At 34.2% G+C, this 21374-nt stretch overlaps 1 protein-coding gene across 19 annotated transcripts in view; it reads left to right on the top strand.

Moving 5' to 3' along the window:
• Nucleotides 1–21374, top strand: part of LOC123540611 (zinc finger protein 202-like) — a 170031-nt gene that overhangs the window by 81824 nt on the left and 66833 nt on the right. The window contains exon 5 of one of the 19 annotated variants that reach the window (XM_045325809.2): nucleotides 15179–19322. The exons of 13 other annotated variants lie outside the window; for them this stretch is intronic. In XM_045325809.2, the coding sequence (XP_045181744.1) occupies nucleotides 15179–15438 (260 nt within the window). In that variant the 3' untranslated portion in view covers nucleotides 15439–19322. Of the gene's footprint in view, nucleotides 1–2602; nucleotides 2867–6136; nucleotides 7346–7864; nucleotides 8234–10948; nucleotides 11303–12938; nucleotides 15016–15178; nucleotides 19323–21374 lie in introns of those variants that run through there. 5 more of the 19 variants (XM_053527422.1, XM_053527423.1, XM_045325810.2 and 2 more) reach the window with 5 other exon arrangements.

Genomic DNA, 21374 nt, shown 5'->3' with positions numbered 1-21374 from the left:
TTAACTAGGCCATATGTTTTCCATCCTGAGTTAGTGCTGTACTCGACAGCTATAGACTTAATGCTGCCTGGGTATAAACTTTAGTCTAAGATTGATGGGATCATAATCTGTTTGATAAATTAAAACAATAACTAGGCCATGTTTCCCATCCTGTGTAAGTGCTGTACTCGACAGCTATAGACTTAATGCTGCCTGTGTATAAACTATAGTCTAAGACTGATGTGATCATAATCTGTTTGATAAATTAAAACAATAACTAGGCCATATGTTTTCCATCCTGTATAAGTGCTGTACTCCACAGCTATAGACTTAATGCTGCCTGGGTATAAACTATAGTCCAAGACTGATGGGATCATAATCTGTTTGATAAATTAAAACAATAACTAGGCCATATGTTTTCCATCCTGTATAAGTGCTGTACTCGACAGCTATAGACTTAATGCTGCCTGGGCATAAACTTTAGTCTAAGATTGATGGGATCATAATCTGTTTGATAAATTAAAACAATAACTAGGCCATGTTTCCCATCCTGTGTAAGTGCTGTACTCGACAGCTATAGACTTAATGTTGCCTGGGTATAAACTTTAGTCTAAGATTGATGGGATCATAATCTGTTTGATAAATTAAAACAATAACTAGGCCATATGTTTTCCATCCTGTATAAGTGCTGTACTCCACAGCTATAGACTTAATGCTGCCTGGGTATAAACTTTAGTCTAAGATTGATGGGATCATAATCTGTTTGATAAATTAAAACAATAACTAGGCCATATGTTTTCCATCCTGTATAAGTGCTGTACTCCACAGCTATAGACTTAATGCTGCCTGGGTATAAACTATAGTCCAAGACTGATGGGATCATAATCTGTTTGATAAATTAAAACAATAACTAGGCCATATGTTTTCCATCCTGTATAAGTGCTGTACTCGACAGCTATAGACTTAATGCTGCCTGGGCATAAACTTTAGTCTAAGATTGATGGGATCATAATCTGTTTGATAAATTAAAACAATAACTAGGCCATGTTTCCCATCCTGTGTAAGTGCTGTACTCGACAGCTATAGACTTAATGTTGCCTGGGTATAAACTTTAGTCTAAGATTGATGGGATCATAATCTGTTTGATAAATTAAAACAATAACTAGGCCATATGTTGCCCATCCTGTGCAAGCGCTGTACTCGACAGCTATAGACTTAATGTTGCCTGGGTATAAACTTTAGTCTAAGATTGATGGGATCATAATCTGTTTGATAAATTAAAACAATAACTAGGCCATATGTTTTCCATCCTGTATAAGTGCTGTACTCCACAGCTATAGACTTAATGCTGCCTGGGTATAAACTATAGTCCAAGACTGATGGGATCATAATCTGTTTGATAAATTAAAACAATAACTAGGCCATATGTTTTCCATCCTGTATAAGTGCTGTACTCGACAGCTATAGACTTAATGCTGCCTGGGCATAAACTTTAGTCTAAGATTGATGGGATCATAATCTGTTTGATAAATTAAAACAATAACTAGGCCATATGTTGCCCATCCTGTGCAAGCGCTGTACTCGACAGCTATAGACTTAATGCTGCCTGTGTATAAACTTTAGTCTAAGATTGATGGGATCATAATCTGTTTGATAAATTAAAACAATAACTAGGCCATATGTTTTCCATCCTGTGTAAGTGCTGTACTCGACAGCTATAGACTTAATGCTGCCTGTGTATAAACTTTAGTCTAAGATTGATGGGATCATAAATCTGTTTGATAAATTAAAACAATAACTAGGCCATATGTTTTCCATCCTAATAAGTGCTGTACTCGACACGTATAGACTTAATGCTGCCTGGGTATAAACTTAGTCAAGACTGATGGGATCATAATCTGTTTGATAAATTAAAACAATAACTAGGCCATATGTTTTCATCCTGTTAAGTGCTGTACTCGACAGTATAGACTTAATGCTGCTGGGTATAAACTAAGTCCAAGACTGATGGGATCATAATCTGTTTGATAAATTAAAACAATAACTAGGCCATATGTTTTCCATCCTATGTAAGTGCTGTACTCGACAGCTATAGACTCTATATCTTTAGTTAATGTTGCCTAGTGATGACCCTCTTTAAAACTGCAATTTCGGCATTTTCCATTGGTAATGTATTAAGATAATGGTCCAGTAATGGTAATCTGCAATTTCTGTGCAATTTTGTATCCTACGTATGCGATTTTGGCAGTCTTCCCTTGTTTTGAAAAATAATTTTATGTTATAGCTGAAGGATTCTGTAATCGCATATCGGAGGGTCAAAATGGCAGAAATTGAGTTGCATAATGGGTCTATACAATTCACTTTCAATAATGCAAGGCACTAAACGCTTGCATGGGCATAATTGGCCACAAAGGTGTTACTGTCCAGGAGCACTTACTACAGATGTGGTATATTCTAAATTGTAACATACCAAGCAAAATTTACATATTAATGACAATGTGGTTTGGAGTTGCAAATGTGACGGCTATCTCATAATACTCAATGATCTGCAAAATTTCTGGTACCTGCCTCGTCCTGCTGTTGCCTAAAGTTTTATGTATCTAACTTTTATTTCTGTTTTCAGACGTTGCTGTATCCCCCCTAAACATCAAGCAGTGCACTGTTTGTGGTAAAGTGTTCCCATCGAGAGCCAAGCTGACTACACATATGTTTACACATACTGGAGATAAGCCATTTGAATGCAATATATGCCATAAAAGGTTTACACAGAAAGGAAACATGAGATCACACATGATGGTTCATATGAAATAATAGTACATACATGTTGGAGACAAGCAATTTGAATGCTAAGCTTGCTGTAAAGGTCTACGCTGAAGTCAATATGAGCTCATATGTGATGGTTCATAATAAGCAAATAGTACACTGTTTTCTTTTATGTCAGAAATAAGACATTTAATTCATTATACCAGAAATAAGACATTTGAACTAATTATACCAAAAATAAGACATTTTAATTCATTATACCAAAAATAAGACATTTAAATTAATTATACCAGAAATAAGACATTTAAATTCATTATACCAGAAATAAGACATTTAATCCATTATACCAGAAATAAGACATTTTAATTCATTATACCAGAAATAAGACATTTTAATTCATTATACCAGAAATAAGACCTTTACAGACATCCCAACTTTTTCTGAGTGCCAAGTGGGAGTTTTTGCTTTCCAAAGTGGGAGATTGAGGTGTTCAAGTGGGAGATTTTATACCGTGGTAATAATGTTCATGATAACGAAGCTTTTAACAAATCTAATGATAATATAAACTTATTTGCCCTTATAAAATCACTAGTCTTAAAAAAATTCACTTGTCTATATCTTATTATTCATGCATTTTTAATGTTTTGGAACAATCATACATGAAGCCTTCTGTGCAAAATTAAATAGTTATGGCACTTTAAGCACTATGTCTAAATTCAAAACACCACTGAGAATTAAACCTGCACTTTTATTTCTTTTGTTGGAAAGAAGACTCCCCAAGTGAATTTTACATGACAAACAGTACAGCTGTTAGAACTGTAAAAACAAAATGTATATAGCTAAAAGAATAAAAGTTCAAGCAATAGAAAATTTACTGTTTGATTCTCATCCCTGTCAACCAGTATTTAAAACCCCTGGCTCAAATACTTATCCTGTTATCCAAAATTGAATGTCCGGGTATTGTTACACTTTCGTAGATTTGCCTAAATCTCCAGTTAAAAGGATGTGTTTGACAAATTGTTATGATGCAAAGACAGTTTAACAGCATTTGATAGTAAGTGATATTAAAATTTACCATGACATTTCCTCTTATCAAAATGATTTTAAGAGAAATGTTTTTTAAAACCTAGCAGGTTGACTCGGCGACCATCTACTTTCGATTTCAAAAAGTTACAGAAAAAGCTAAAGCCAGTATAATTTCTAATCTAAATGTGATTGAATTTAATTAGATATCTAATGTCTGGATTTTAATTTCAACTGTGACACATTAATCAACACCTGGCTTTGTTAAATCGTGTAATAAACAATATCAGCACGGGTAGTATAAGGTGCGAAAATATCCGAAAGCTGTTGTTTACAGACTCGTCAGTAGTGATACAGTATGAGATAGGCGCAAAGAAGCGGATTATTTCATAATTTTTGTGTGTTTATGTTGTTTTGTTTTGTTTTGTTTTAATCGGGAGATTGAGACTTCTGATCGGGGTGATCGGGTTTTACAACCAGAATCGGGAGAAACCCGATCGGATCGGGAGAGTTGGGATGTCTGCCTTTAATTCATTATACCAGAAATAAGACATTTTAATTCATTATACCAGAAATGAGACATTTTAATTCATTATACTAGAAATAAGACATTTTAATTCATTATACTAGAAATAAAACATTTTAATTCAATATATGTATATCTGATAAAAGGTTTAGAATGTCAATATCATGTCACACATGGTGGTTTTATCAAAACCACAGAATTTCATGACCACGAAATTAACTGATTTCACGGTAGATGAAGAAAGTGCTGTAGTTATATTAAGGACTTTCAGTCTTCTGTGACAATACTGTATAATGTTGTCAATTAACAATATTTACCAGTAAGTAAAATCATATATGTCAGTGTTTGCAGAAGAAGTTTTATAGGTTAGTATGATGACATGACTTGCAGTGTGCTCTGGTTGATAGTTCCTAGGCACTGGTCCACAACCTGACTCTAGAAAAAATATAGTAGAAATAGTATCAGCATTTTGCAGGGTTTGTCAAAGTTCTGAAAGCATGTTCATTTTCCTTTGTGATGGTCTGAAATCCTTGAACACTAAAAGATTGTCATTTAGTTTATACTAATTCATTTTAGCTTGATTGTGATGAAAGCTTTAAGCTTATTTGAACCACTCTCTAGTCCGCTTCCTAGAAAAAACAGTACTGGTGTCATATGAGAAGTCATGGTCTTGACCCCATGGGGCACGAACCCACGACCCCTGGGTTGAGCGGCTGACATGTTAACCACTAGACCACCACTCCCCTTAAATGATTATCATTTAATAAATTATATTAAAAACCCAAACATTTCAGCCACGTTAGAAAACTTCCTGGTAACTGCTTCCCTTGAAAGTGAGCCAGTTGAAAAATCATATGTATTAATGAGACATTTTGTATAAGAAAGAAAATCTAAAATTCAGAACTAGTTAATGCACTTCTCAAAGTTAAGTTCTTGTTGTGGGGCAAATAGTTCCAAGGATTGTAGTTTTTCATCCTCTGTTTCATCTGTGTATCCCCTGTCTTTGAAATTGGATTTTGCCTTGAAATTGATCTTTAAAATTTTTTATCAGCAACTTCCTTAATATGATTTTATCAGATATTTGAATGCTTTTGCAGATATTTTGTTATTAGATATTGATTTATATCTAGAAATACTTCATGAAATGTATCTAACTTCACTAACTGTAACCACAGTCAAATATTTTTTAGTGGCATTACATATTCATACTGTGTTTTACCTATATACATAGTATCCAGCACATTTTATAACACAAGTTTATTGCAAATACGAAATTTAGGCATAAGATATCTTTAATATGACATCAGCCCTTGTTAAAATGAACCAGGATGTTAAGATTTGCTTGTGTTTTAGTCTGTTTGCAGTTAACGAATGTATCTTTATAAATACCATTTTTAAAATGTAATTGGGAGATTTAATGGTTACCGGTATATAGATTTGTATTAATTAGATTCATTTTATTGGCTCTATGATTTATTTAGAAAGTTACTTGAAAAGTGATTGTGTTTGTTATAAATTTGTCATAAGCAGTGACTTAACTCTATGTAAATTGTACATATATATATGATGAGCCATTCACGGCGGAACTAGTTTGTGACTTTTATATTAAAATTTAAGAAAAACTAAGCGAGCGTGTGAAGTCATTTTATAATTTTACGATATTTTGTTCCCGTTCTGGGTTCTTTTTTATTCGTTATATATATATATATATATATATATATGTATTAGAAATAAAACAGTTTTGTAGCTATGCATAGTTGTTTTCTTTTAATAGGTCATAAGAGGTTATAGTTAGAATCATTGTGTTATGTGTTGAAAATAACAGTGTAATTTTATGATTTTCAGATGTGTATAACAGTACGTTGAGGAAGCATGGTTGCAAATTGTGTGGAAAATTCTTCAAATCACCGTTTCAGCTTAATATGCATTTGCGTACTCATACGGGAGAACGACCATTCGCTTGTGAGCAGTGTGGGAAAAGGTTTAAACAGAAAAGTCAGCTTAGGACTCATTTTACAGTGCATTTTAGACAGCCTTTTATGTGATTATCTCCCTTGCATTGTGAACACTTGGCACACGTGAGGATTTAAACAGTACAAACTCTGTAGTGTATTAATGTTTTAAGGTGTGCTGTGGAAATCACCATTACTTGTGAACTAAATGTCATGTAGGAAAAATTGGCATGTGTTAGGGAATGATTGAAACAACATATTCAAATGAAAATTCTTGGTAAAAAGATTTGTCTGTTTGTTAACACGGGAGGAAAGTATTTGAAGAGATCACAGGTATATTGCAGTTCGCATTGAATGGTGAAAATATTTGAACTGTTCTTTGTCTGTGGCCAATGCAGGAAAGAACTTGAGACAGACAAGTTACCTGAAGACTCAATTTGTAGTTTAACAATTAGCTGTGACAACTGTTATTGCTATGTTATCTGATTGATCGTAGATCCAGAATATACAGTGTATTTTATGACCTTGCCAGAAAAAGATGGAAACTTACTTCTGTGACTTTTGTGACAGCAGATTTATTGTTTATTTGTAGTTAGGGTATTGATCTTTCCTGTTCTCCTGATCCTCTAGTTAGGGTATCTTTCCTGTTTTCCTGATCCTCTTGTAGAATATCTTTTCAGAGAAAATTTTATGTTATATACTGCAACTTAATTAACTAATACAGTAACTTATGTAGAAATTCTTCCCAAATGTTAACATCGATTATTCAGCTTAGAATTTCAGTTTTAGGATGTTGAGATGTATTCTACTCTACATCTATTAAAATTGTTTTGTCACAGCCTCATAATAGTAAGCCGTGTAAAGTCTAGTTGTTCATATTCTTTGGATACTTTTCTAGTTTTTGCAAAATTTTGAGACTTTGAAAATTAGTATTTTTTTTTATAAATTATTGTTCCCAAAGGAAAGGGTTTATGCATGCAGTCAAAGAGATTTTTTTATCAAAATGGAAAATTTTGATTTGATTAGATGAACTTGTTTAATTCTGTCTTACATATATGTGTGGAATCGTCAATGTTTAATGCAGAATAAATTTCAATGAGCAGTCAAGAGTTTGTTTTATGAAGTTGATATTGTATTGTTTCATAAGAGTGTATATCAAAATCCCCTTGATTAAAATCCCCTCCACTGAAAAATGACTGGGTGTTACAAAATCGCCTTCACACATTTGCAGGGGGTATCATAATCCCATCTGTGATTAACATTATAGATATATAGATATCAGTGCTCCAAATTATATTATGTTTGCTAAAGGTATTGTATTTACGTGCTTTATGCAATAGACTTTTTTTTAAAGTTGTATATAGTTGTATTTGAACTTTATGAAATAAGTAAAAATCACAGAGTGGATTATGATACCCCCCTGCAAAAGTATGAAGGGGATTTTGTAACACCCTGTCATTTTTCAGTGTAGGGGATTTTGATCAAGGGGATTTTGATTGTCTCCCGTTTCATACATTCGCTGTACTCAGTTTTGCCCTTATATTGAAACAAAGTAACAGTTTTCTGTTATTTCATTTCACAAGAAAGTTGAAAGTTTGATATTGACTTTTTTGTTTTACAGGAACAGCAGATACAGAAAGACATGGTAAGAAAGTAATGGACAGAAAGTGTGAAATCTGTGGAAAAGAATTCCCATCACCGGCTCATTTACGTATGCATATGAGAATTCATACTGGAGAGCGACCATTTAAATGTCCGGAATGTGGGAAGGGATTTACCCAGAAAGGACATATGAGAGCACATTATATGACAGTGCATGTAAAAGCATTTGCTTAGGTTTAAGGTTTGTCTGGAATTTAAGAAAGTATTTCCTCAGAAAAGATAAAATTATAAGCTCAAATTGTAAGATGGTGCATGTAAAAAGCATTTTCTTTTGTGGTTGGAAAAGATTTATAAATAAAGACATATAAGAGGGCATGTAAAGAGCATTTGCTTTTGTCCTTGTTTGCTTGGTGAGGGAAAGGATTTATGCATAAATGATTTTCTGAAGCTTTTATAGGAAAGTGTATGTAAAGCATTTGTCCAGGAAAGTGTGTGTAAAGCATTTGTCCAGGAAAGTGTGTGTAAAGCATTTGTCCAGGAAAGTGTGTGTAAAGCATTTGTCCAGAGTGTATGTTTAACTGGAGTTTCAGGAAGGATTTATGAAGAAAGGATATATGAATAGATAATTATGTGAGACTGGATTTTGCTTGGAAATTTTTATATGTGACTTGATAACATGCTTTCTTCATATCTTTATGTACCTATGAAACATATACTGTGGAAGTTACAAAACTATTATGAATCACTGGAATCGGATTTGCTTATTTAAGTAAGTTTAAACTGTAGTAACTGAAACTTCTCAGTTTTGTGACCAACACCTTGTATATGAAATATTTGAATTGAAGAAACTAATTTGACAGGTGTTTACAATATGACCCCTTCAAAAGAGAGAGGGTTACTATATTGTTTTGCTGCTTGTCATTCAGTCAGTTTGCCTATTGTTCCGTCAGTATTCATCTGTAGACCATATGGTTTCCAATCAATAACTACAGAATACTTGGTCTTGTATTGATCAAACTTCAAAGGATGTTTACCTGTGGTCAGTAAATGACCTATATTGTTTTGGGGGTCAGTAGGCCAAAGTCATATTGACCTTAAGACTGAAAATAGGTCTGTATTAATTAATAACTAAAGAATGCTTTGGCCTTCAGTTATCAAACTTCATAGGATGATTGCCTGTATAGATCACCTCTTATAATTTTAGGGGTCAATAGGTCAAATGTGACCTAAAGATTAAAGCCACTTTCTGCTCAGTAATCAAAGAACACTTGGGCTTTTTAGCTCACCTGTCACATAGTGACAGGGTGAGCTTTTGTGATCGTCCGTCGTCTGTCCGTTCACAATTTCCTTGTGAACACGATAGAGACCACATTTTGTATTTGATTTTAATCAAACTTGCACACAACTTGTATGGGCATAATTTCTCGGTTCCTTTCGAACACTGGTCAGATCCTATCATGGGTTCCAGAGTTATGGCCCCTTAAAATGCCAAAATTTGCCATTTTTGGCTTGTGAACATGATAGATACAACATTTTGCAGTCAACTTTAATCAAACTTGCAGTACTGGCATAATATCTCAGTTCCTTTTGAAAACTGGCCAGATCCAGTACTCTGTATCATCTATATGCATATACCAATGCATGATTACCTCCCCTGATTTTAATAAAAATGGATTTATCTCAGTAAGTATTTATAGGACTCATTTGAAATTTCATTATGGTCATTAGTTGGACTGAGACAATCAGGGTAGATAAATACAGACTGATTTTATGTCAAATTACCTCCCTTTGTTTCAAATTTAAATAGGTGTATCTCAGTAACCAATGAAGATACTGATTTGAAATGTCATGTGTGCCATCAGATGGACTCGGACAACCAGGGTAGAGAACTTTTGACTGAATTTATGACAAATTACCTCCCTTTATTTTATGTAAATGAGTATACTTTAGCAGCATCTAATGAGATTGGTTTTTAATGTTATTTAAGTCTTCCAGGGTAAGAAATAGTCATGCTAGTACAAAAATGCAGCATTTGAGCCTAGAACCCTCAAACTCCATATGGAGATTGGCCCTGCCTAGTATGTGACCCGTAGATCAAAAGGGACTGTTACAAGAGAATATGTCAAAACTTGATCAGCAATGGTACTCAGGTGAGCGATATAGGGCCATCATGGCCCTCTTGTTATTCTTCCTAGGATGGTTGCTTGTTGTAAGTGGATAACCTCTGTTGTCTTTAGGTGATATTGTTGAAGATCAAGGTTGCAACTTAAAAGAATTAACTACTCACTTGCCTTCAACAGGCCACCATAGAGGGCATACATGTTTTACATTGACCTTATTTTGTTGGCTGTAATGTCTCCTTTTAGAACTTTTCAAATAAATAGCAATGAAACAAAGTGTTTGTTTTGCTTATTACTTAATTTAGTGTCTCTTTTGCTTATTACTTAGTTCAGTGTCTGTTGTATCAGATCCTTCTTTCTTTAAACACCCAGCCAAAGGTTTTAAAGGAACCACAAATAGTCAATACTGAATGATCAAGTGTTTTCAGCATTGTATAATGAAAGCTGAACAAAAAACGGCCTATATTAAGTTTTGTGGCTTGTTCGCCTCGAGTGCGGGAGGTCGTGGGTTCGATCCCCGGCCGCGTCATACCAAAGACGTAAAAAATGGTACTAGTAGTTTCCTCACTTGGCGCTCAGCATTACGAGGATAGTGCTGGGACTGGTCAGCCGGGTGTCCGTATAATGTGACTGGGTGGGGTATCATGCCATGTGTCTACGGCATGATATTCCAGTGAGGCAGCACTATAAAGTTGGGCATTGTGCTCACTGCTACAAGTAGACACCGTCGTTTATATGACTGAAAAATTGTTGAAAAGACATTAAACCCAAACACACACACACACACTCTTCTGCTTTTAATTAGAACTAAATAATTTAGACATGCAAGTTACAGGCAAGTATAATGTAAAACAGACACATATAGATAATTATGGATTTTATTGTTGTTCATATGTTTAAAATTTTAGCTTTATGATCATACATTTCTTAATATATTTCGAAAAAATATGTAGCCTGTCCTAATGTAAAATTTTTATTTCCAGGTTTGTCCCAGGAACTGCCAACAAATAAAGCAGACAGTGGCAAACAGTGTAAGTTCTGTGGGAAAGTTTTTGCTGCCCCGGCATTTCTGAAGAGGCATATGCGCATCCATACTGGAGAGCGACCATTTGTTTGTGTTGTTTGCGGAAAAGGCTTCACGCAGAAAGTTCACTTGAGAACACACTATGCAAATGCACATATGAATATTTTACAATAAGAAAGATATTATAAAAGGTGGTTTGTTTGCATGTTAGAGAGTGACAGTTGGTATTGTACAAATACATTGATAAGTGTTCTGGAAGAGGAAACAATCATTGATTCAAGTGACGTACATTTTTGTGAACTATGCTTTGTGAGCAGTTGTGTTAAAAGTTACAATATTGAAAATGTAACTGAGATAACATTCTGCATGTTATCATAGTAAAGATAGGAATAAAAAAGATGAATGAAAGACATTTTTTTTTTGCATTTGTGACCAGTGGTTCATTTACATGTTATGGAAACAACCATGTGAATGTTTTGGAGTGAATAAGAACATTACTTTGGATGTTATCTGGAGTACAAGTAAAACTTTACTTTAGCTGGACAGTTCTTTTTTAGTTTTGAATGTGTTACACTATATCTTTTTAACTGTAAACTGTATTGAAGGATATTCATATAACTTGGCACGAACATTTTTTATAATAAGGCAAGTAAAGCACATGCAAGACCCAGATCCCTAGCTGAAATTTCAAGGTTACACTTACATGCCAGAATTAATGAGTGTTTGTTTTTCTAGTTGAGTGCATAAATGGATAATTATTCAGGAAAAGTGAGTGTATGACCCAAAACTTAGCTAGCTCACAAAGAAGCTGATTAATTTTAGGCAACTTTTAATGTCTCTTTAGCACTCTTTAATGCTAGGATAAATAGATTGATCTTGCCCTGCTACAAGAAAATATGAAACAACATTTTGGTTACTATGACAAACTTTATTAAGGTTCACATTTGTTGAAGGATGGCATTAATTAAGACTGAAATGATTTTTTGTGCATTCCCCGTTTTATTTGCTGGGCTGCTTGCCCCTCACTGCAGTGGGTCAAAAATCTTGCTTAGTGTATAAATTTATTTCATGTGAGGAGGTATCAAGCTGGCTTACAGAAGGTTCTACCCAGATGCCTGCCTGTGCCTGCAATAAAACATGGAGAGGCACCATAGCTTAAAAAGCTGAAATGTTACCATATGATATATATGTGTCCCTGTCATTTTAAACCCAACAAAAAATAAATTGCTAATCAATATTTCCCCCTTTCTTGATAACTAGTTAATATATAACCAGTGTCCTTGATGTCAAATCCTGCAGCAGTTAACTGGAAATCACCTTTCATCTTTCAAGCTTCAAGGTGTATGCCATAGTACTTTCTTTCAAATCATCATGGGATGCTTGGGCCTGTCGTGGGCTCAGCTGGAAATTAGTTGTTCCATCCATTCGAGGTGGGGACTTTTGTCGACTACCCACATTAAACAAGAAACTACCTTTTATCATGGACATCATACTCTATCCTCGTTGATTTATAGAAGACTATACTTTTCAGTGTAACCTTGGTCTGCATATACACTTGTACAATCAAATTATTAAAATGCTATCACATGAGTAATTATTTTCTGTTTGTTTACTTAGTCATCCAGACTAATTAGAGCTAATATTGTTTTATATATTGTTCTCTGAATTTGAATGTGCGGCGTTATGTTTTTCAAGAAGAAAACAAAACGCAACATTTTTGCTTTTTATGAAAAATGCTTTCTCTTAACTTGTATGGTTTCTGTATTTATTTATGTAAGTAAAACAGAATGTGAAATAAACATTATTTTTTGTTTATAAAATATGAGTTTATGTTTGTTTATTGTCATTTTGCAGTGTTTTATAAATTTTCTGAAGTGCTATCTAACACTTAACTTTTGTATAATATTTTGTAGTCAGCAAATATAATTCATTATTTGATGTATTTTCAGGTTTGGGAATCAACAGATATGAATGTAACTTCTGTGGCAAGATTTTCGCTGCGCCTTCATTGCTGAAGCGACATTTGAGAGTTCACACCGGAGAAAAGCCTTTTACATGTTCTCATTGTGGCAAGGGGTTCACTCAAAAAGAAAATATGAGAGTTCATGTTGTAACAGTGCACATGAAAGCTTATGAAACTCTTGATGCAGAACAGATGTTTGAATGACTTTGTTAACATGTTATGTGTGATGTACTGTTGTCTCAGACAATTTATGACTGCTTTTGTTACAAGTAAACAGTAGCAACAGAAGATTGAGTTGCTTTTATGGACAAAACAGAATATGAATAGATGCGTCCAGTTCTTGTCACTTTTTATAATTTTACAAATGTATTTTGCACTGTACAACGAAACTTTCAGTTTTAAAGATTCCTGTTAGTGTTTGGTGAGGGTTACATTCTGTGTAAACATACTAATACTGTACTTGCTTGTAACTAGTGATTCTTTTGATTTAAACAGTTGTACATGCTTTTGAAATCATCATACCTCACTGCAGATGAAATATTTCGTAGTCACATTTTTCCATTTGTTTGTCTGTTTCTTCTTACCAAAATATCTTTCAAGTGGTGATTTGGTCAAATTTAAGTAATCTTTATCATGTATTTTAAACAAGATTTTTTGAAGTATTTAATGAACAGGGGTATAATAAACTTTGTGATTTTTCCGTTGGTTAACTGTTTATATAAAAATAGTTACTCTCTCCTTCACATAACATTACAGCATAACTGTGGTGCCATTTGCCAGTTAATTACATAAAGTTTGCAAATTATGTTTTATGTATATCACTGAGAATCTTGGTTATCATGCCACATGAAGGAAAATCACCAAACACATTGTTTCTGTTGTCTTGGAACAGACTTTGATTTAGTTTAAAACTTGTATGAACTTCCTTTTAAATGACATATATAATCACAGCAAAATATGGAAGTCATTTTAAACTTGTTTGCTGAGTAACATTCTCAATTGCAGTATGCCAATACATTAGATAAATTTTTCATTTATTTGAGGAAAAGGGTATGAGCAATTTACATCCTAAGTATTTATTACCAAGTATCATTGTGAGTAAGTGAATTATAAACGCCCTTAAGGTATGATTCTGTATTTTGCAAAATGTCCGGTTTTGCAGCATGACCTCAGTTTATATCTTACGTATAATTATACCCATTGATTGGGATAATTGCAATACCATACTATAGAATCAAAAGATTTGTTTATACTATATTCATAAAGAGAATTAGTTCACTTTCAAAATTCATGCAACTCAGATAATTTAAGTTACTTCTCTTTTATCCTAGTATGATCCTTATTTTTAATTTCTTCAATTTGATGCAATCCTTAATTTTACTATATTGATTTTTGTTAATTCTAGCTTACGTAAGTGATCAGAGTTATTCCTGCTCTTTTAAGATTTTTTCTAAAGTCCTAAATAATATGGCCGCCGCCATAACTTTTTTGCTGGTAAATATTGCTGGGAAAAAATTCCGAAATTTAACTGCAACTAGAACTTAAATTTTCTGACCATTTCCAGAGCAAAAATTAGATGCGTACTATACATTACCGCGACCTATACACACCAAAATATGGTACTTGACAAATCACTTTGCAGTCATATACTGTAATTAGAAACTACATATTTCACAGTCACCATCGTGAAGGTTATTATTACAGGAAGAACTGCACAGAAATAGGAAAATCAAGTTAATTCACTAAACTTCATAGTTACAGACAGATGACAAAAAGCAATTTCACTAACATTTTTTTGCTTTTTAATGAGATAAATCGGTGAAAATTACACCTAGTTTTAATATATTCAGATTTTGATTTCCAAGATCTATTATATAGAATAAAAACTAGGATTACCGGTATAAATTTACCTCAGAGGTAGTAAGAAATTGTACAGAAATATATTTTTGTCTTTGTTTTAGGTGAAGGTTTTGATAGGAAATGTAAAGTTCACCTTTCTTGTATATTTTCAATCTAACTGGTGTATTGTTTCTATCTATTTTATGATTAAACAGTTTACAGTATTGCAAGATATTTGTTTTCTGTTGAAATACTCCCCAATTAGTATTATTTAGCCTGAAAATGTTCCTTATAGAAGTTAAATGTTGTGATTAGTCAACTTTTATTTATCGCAGTTACATGTTTAAATGAGTTGAAAATAATTTTCTTTTGAAATTTTTGTTTCAGATGCTGATTTCCAGTACATGACTGCAGGAAACCTTCAACAGAATCAGTCTGCTAGCTACAGACAGATGGAGAAGGACCTTACTTGCATATACTGTGCAAAAGTTTTAAGTAATGTGGCAAATTTAAAACGACATTTAAGAATACATGAAGGGATCTATCCGTACCAGTGTAAAATTTGTCACAGGAAGTTTTCTGATGCCAGCAACTATAAGAAACATGGAATAATACACTATAATATTATGGAAAAATTGAAGCAGTGAGGTTAAGGTATTTTACCGAGAAGGTGATTGTTCAAACTTCAAATAGAATGCTGTAAAACTTCCTTGAAGTTCTTCAGGTATTTTCATGAGATTAGTGTTTGAAATAAGGATACCTTTGATTTAAAGTCTGCTATGGACAGTAGATAAGACTGCTACAGCTATGTGTGTTATTTCCTAATTTGTGTAAGTGAAAGTGTATCAACATCAAAATGAAGTGGACATGTACAGGCTTTTGGGACATTATTTCCTATAATTTATTATGGCCACTTTTCGGACCTTTGAATAGCGCAACTGCATATTAAAACTGTTTCCTGAACTCTTATACAGTTTTACTCCTATTCAGATGACTTTGAAAGCATCAGTTACACAAGGAAGACATATGCATTTTTTCTAGAGTTTTGTGTTCATTATTTTTAGCCCACCATTGTCAGATGGTGGGCTATTCAAATCACTGTGTCCGTGGTCCGTCGTCCTTCCGTCCGTCCGTCCTTCCGTCCATTAACAATTTCTCGTTATCGCATCTCCTCAGAAACTACCGGGGGGATTTTGACCAAACGTTGTCAAAATGATGTATTGGTACCCTAGTTGTGTCCCCCTGAAAATCAGACTGGTTCAACAATTTTTAGTGAGTTGTGGCCCTTTGTTTAATTCTATAATGTACATAGATTTATATAGGGAAAAACTTTGAAAATCTTCTTGTCCAAAACCACAGAGTCTAGGGCTTTGATATTTGGTATGAAGCATCATCTAGTGGTCCTCTACCAAGATGATTCAAATTATTTCCTTGGGGTCTAATATGGCCCCGCCCCAGGGGTCACATGGTTTATATAGACTTACATAGTGAAAAACTTTGAAAAACCTCTTGTTCAAAACCACAGGGCCTAGGGCTTTGATATTTTGTATATGACATCATCTAGTGGTCTTCTACTAAGATTGTTCAAATTATCCCCCTAGGGTCAAATATGGCCCCGCCCCGGGGGTCACATGGTTTACATAGACTTATATAGGGAAAAACTTTGAAAATCTTCTTGTCCAAACCACAAAGCCTAGGGCTTTGGCATTTGTAATGTAGCATCATCTAGTGGTTCTCTACCAAGTTTGTTCAAATGATCCCCCTTGGGTCAAATATGGCCCCGCCCTGGGGGGTCACATTGTTCATATAGACTTATATAGGAAAAAGATTTTAAAATCTTCTTGTCTGTATCCTACAACATTCAAATTTGGACCACATGTATGGTTTTGAGTGGCAAGATGAACCTTGACATGAGTTGACCTTGATTTTGACCTAGTGACCTACTTTCACATTTCTGTAGCTACAGCCTTCAAATTTGGACCACATGCATAGTTTTGTGCACTGAAAAACACTTTGACCTTGACATTGACCTAGTGACCTACTTTCACATTTTTGAAGGTACAGCCTTCAAATTTGGACCACATGCATAGTTTCGTGTTCCGAAATGGAATTTGACCTTGATTTTGACCTACTGAGCTACTTTCACATTTCTCAAGCTACAGCCTTCAAATTTGGACCACATGCATAGTTTTGTGTACCGAAACAAACTTTGACCTTTACATTGACCTAGTGACCTACTTTCACATTTTTGAAGGTACAGGCTTCAAATTTGGAACACATGCATAGTTCTGTGTTCCAAAATAAAATTTGACCTAGTGACCTACTTTCACATTTCTGTAGCTACAGGCTTCAGATTTAGACCACATGCATAGGATTGTGTACCGAAACAAACTTTGACCTTGACATTGACCTAGTGACCTACTTTCACATTTTTGAAGGTACAGGGTTTAAATTTGGACCACATGCGTAAATTTGTGTTCTGAAGTGTAATTTGAACTTGATTTTGACCTAGTGACCTACTTTCACATTTCGTCCTTGAAATTGATCTAGTGACCTACTTTCACATTTCTCAAGCTACAGATTTCGAATTTGGACCACATGCACAGTGTTGTGTACGGAAATGAAATTTGACCTTGAGCTAGTCAGTAAGTCTTGAAATTTGGAACACTCAAAAATAGCACATTGGTGGGCGCTAAGATCACTCTGTGATCTCTTGTTTCAATTTGTTACTTTTTATGTCCTCGCAATTAAAAATAGGGTTGTGTTACTATTGTGTGTGTGCATTCAAAATTTGATTTGGCTGGTAATATTTGTTATGCATTATGGATTTTAAAATAACATGACAAATGGCCACCATTACAAGATAATGTGTCGTATGCAAGACCCAGGTCCCTAGCTCACAAGTCAAGGTCACACTTAGAGGTCAAACATTTTGGGTCATTTATCTTTTCCACTGTAACTTTATCATGCATGCATGGATATTCAAGTAACTGGGCACAAACATTCAACATTTCAGGAAAAAGTGTCACATGCAAGACCAAGGCCATAATGCCAAGGTCACTAAGATCAAATATTTAAGACAATTTTTTTGTCTGGTCTGTATGTTTTGTGATTGCAACGGTATTTAAAAACCACAGACAAACATTCACATAACAAGACAACATGTCACATTCAAGACCTAAAACCTCAACTGAAAGGTCAAGGTCACAGAGGTCAAAGATTGTACATTATTTTGCATAGAGGATGTAACTTTGTCAGAATGAATGAATATTCAGATAGCTTGGCACAACCATTTATTGTTACTGTAGTGAAGTACTGTGCCAGTCAAGACTAGTGTTGATATTCACCAAAGATGGTATTTACAGACAGGTTTAACTGTATCTATAAAATTATATCCACAGAAAATAATTAGAACCAAATTTTGAAGAATAGGAAATTAAGAAAAGAAGATGACAGTTAATAGAAAAAAAAGAGTATCTAGTCTAAAGACTGCTTAGGTTTGGATTGGGTTCAGGGATTGGATTAGTAGGGAATCTGCATGATTTGTACCAAATAAATGGAGGAGGATAAGAATGGAACATGCATTTAAATTAAACAGGATAATTTAAAGGGAGTATAGTAGTTCCATGATATGTGGATAAGGTGTTTGATAGATGAAGGGTCTGACTGTAGTTAGGATTGATGTGCTGCCACAAACTCTGTGTATAGCAGCTAATATGAAGGACAGGCTCTGGATTGTATTTTGAGTTACTGAAATTAGGAAAATAGTTTCAGCTGTATATCTTTAATTTGAGTATTCTGTTGTCTCTAAACTTGGTGTGCAGGTAGCTTCTATTGAGTCAAAAGTTGGAATTTTGTTTGAGGTCACAACATCAAGGTCAAGGTTACTGTTACTAAAGTAGAAACATGATTTCCACAAACTTTGAGAAACCTGGTTTTGTGGGCCATTGCCACGTTTCTGTTATTATTTCTTAAGCAGTATGATTATATACAAAAATATTGAAAATTGCAAAAGTCAAAAGACTGTCATTACATTATTTACAAAATGTATATGCATTATGATTAGATACAAATGTATTGGTTTTTTGTGGGAGGTGGGGGGAGGCTTATGTCACAAAGATACAATGGTGGGTCATATGGTGACTCTAGTTAGACCCAAGGTGAAACAACTACATCCCAAGTGAGGCTTCAAACAAGTGATTCAAAGTCAGTGACCATAACCATTCTGCAGCAGAGCCCCCACTCTCCACCACACCCCCATCCCCACTTCCTCCAGCTGATAATTGCAAGTCACTTGTAGTGTTAGTGCATTATTATGTATGAGAAATAATAAATAGAGTTTAGATGTTTTAATATGTCATTTGTATTCTGCATGAACAATATGTTTTAGATGCAGAAGTATTAAACTGCATAAAATATCAAAACATTGTTGTATATGAGAAATATAGTAAAGATACTAAAACTGTAGGCCATTATGTTGATCTGTATATATGTTACCCAACAGTTCTTGAAATAAACTTCAACCAAAATTTTTATTTCTGTTCTTAATGATTTCAGCAACAGAATGAGATAAAAAGGTGGCTCATTACCCCTGCCTCCCAGTCATAATAAATATCTTTCATGTATTACATTTTATATATCAAATATGAATAGTACATCAAGACATTATTGCTTGAAGTTGGATAAGCCAACTGCTTAAGCCAGCTGTTTACTGACCAAAACATTTATGTAGGCCAGCTTACATTGGAAATGCTGCATGATAAACCATTATAAATGTTATCTCATTATCATCATCTTGGTTTTATAAAACACCAGGTCCTGTAACAAGTAATTTGAATTTCTTTAATCAGATAATGAGAACAAATTTTGATTATCACTGAAATACATTGTCTTCATGACTTCTTTTTTTTCAATGTGTGTGCTTAAAATATATTCCAACTCGAATATTTTTCTCCAAATCAAGATGGCATTCTGTTTTCTCTAGATGGTATAATTTTCTAATTGTTGCTTAAATCCAGTAAGAACATTATTAATTTTTCTTCTTTACCAGCTTAAATGTACCAATGAACAAACATAGACATACTCCGGGAAAATGTCAAACAATGCTCATTATATGTGATTTTTAGCTCACCTGAGCACTGCTTAGGTGAGTTATTGTGATCACTTGATGTCTGTCGTCTGTCTGTCTGTCAACATTTAGCTTGTGTATGCGATAGAGGCTGTATTTTTCAACTGATCTTCATGAAATTTTGTCAGAATGATAACCTTGATAAAATCTAGACCAAGTTTGAAAATTGGTCAAAAACTAGGTCAAATCAAAGAAAAACCTTGTGTATGTGATAGAGGCTGTATTTTTCAATTGATCTTCATGAATTTTGGTCAGAATGATTGCTTTGATGAAATCTAGGTCAAGTTTGAATATGGGTCATCTAGGATAAAAAAACTAGCTCACCCAGTCAAATTAAAGAAAAACCTTGTGTATGCAATAGGGGCTGCATTTTACACTGGATATTCATCAAATTTAGTCAGAATGATTGCCTTGATGAAATCTAGGTCAAGCTAGAATATGGGACATCTGTGTTCAAAAACTAGGTCACTAGGTCAGATCAAAGAAAAACCTTGTGTATGTGATAGAGGCTGTATTTTGCAATTGATCTTCATGAATTTTGGTCAGAATGATTGCTTTGATGAAATCTAGGTCAAGTTTGAATATGGGTCATCTAGGATAAAAAAAACTAGCTCACCCAGTCAAATTAAAGAAAAACCTTGTGTCAGCAATAGGGGCTGCATTTTACACTGGATATTCATCAAATTTAGTCAGGATGATTGCCTTGATGAAATCTAGGTCAAGCTAGAATATGGGACATCTGTGTTCAAAAACTAGGTCACTAGGTCAAATCAAAGAAAAACCTTGTGTATGCATTAGAGACTGTATTTTTCAATTGATCTTCATGAAATTTGGTCGATAGCCTTGGTGACATTAAGGTCAAATTTGAATATGGGTCATCTGGGGTCAAAAACTAGGTTGCTAGGACAAACCAAAGAAAAACGTTTTGTATGTGATAGAGGCTGTATTTTTCAATTGAGGTTCATATAATGTGGTCAGAATGATTGCCTTGATCAAATCTAGGTCAAGTTCCGATGTAGGTCATCTAGGCTCAAAGACTAGGTCACAAGGTCAAATTGAAGAAAATACTTGTTTACACATAAGAGACCACATTATTGGTCCGATCTTAATGAAAATTGGTCAGAATATTTGTTTCCATGAAATCACTAGGTCAAACATGTTTACACTGTTATGGTGTGTTTCTCAGGTGAGCGACCTAGGGCCATCTTGGCCCTCTTGTTTTTATTTGCACCAGCTGCTAAAGGTATAAACAATATTTTGACACCTATACTTGTGTTTGCCAGTAGAAACAATTATATTAGTTCACAGGGATGGCATGCTTAAGGTACTTCCGCCATCTTGAATTTAGAGTGACCTTCATTTGAGGTGTGAAAATATAGTGAACAAAAGCTTTCAAATGCAGCTGTTCCAGAGTACAAAAACAGCTCAGTTTGCAAGACTTGAACTAAAAGAAGG

Source organism: Mercenaria mercenaria, chromosome 16 (assembly GCF_021730395.1).
Source record: "Mercenaria mercenaria strain notata chromosome 16, MADL_Memer_1, whole genome shotgun sequence".
Lineage (NCBI taxonomy): Eukaryota > Metazoa > Mollusca > Bivalvia > Venerida > Veneridae > Mercenaria > Mercenaria mercenaria.
Note: the sequence above shows the minus strand (reverse complement) of the source record. Positions and strands in the feature narration are given on the sequence as shown.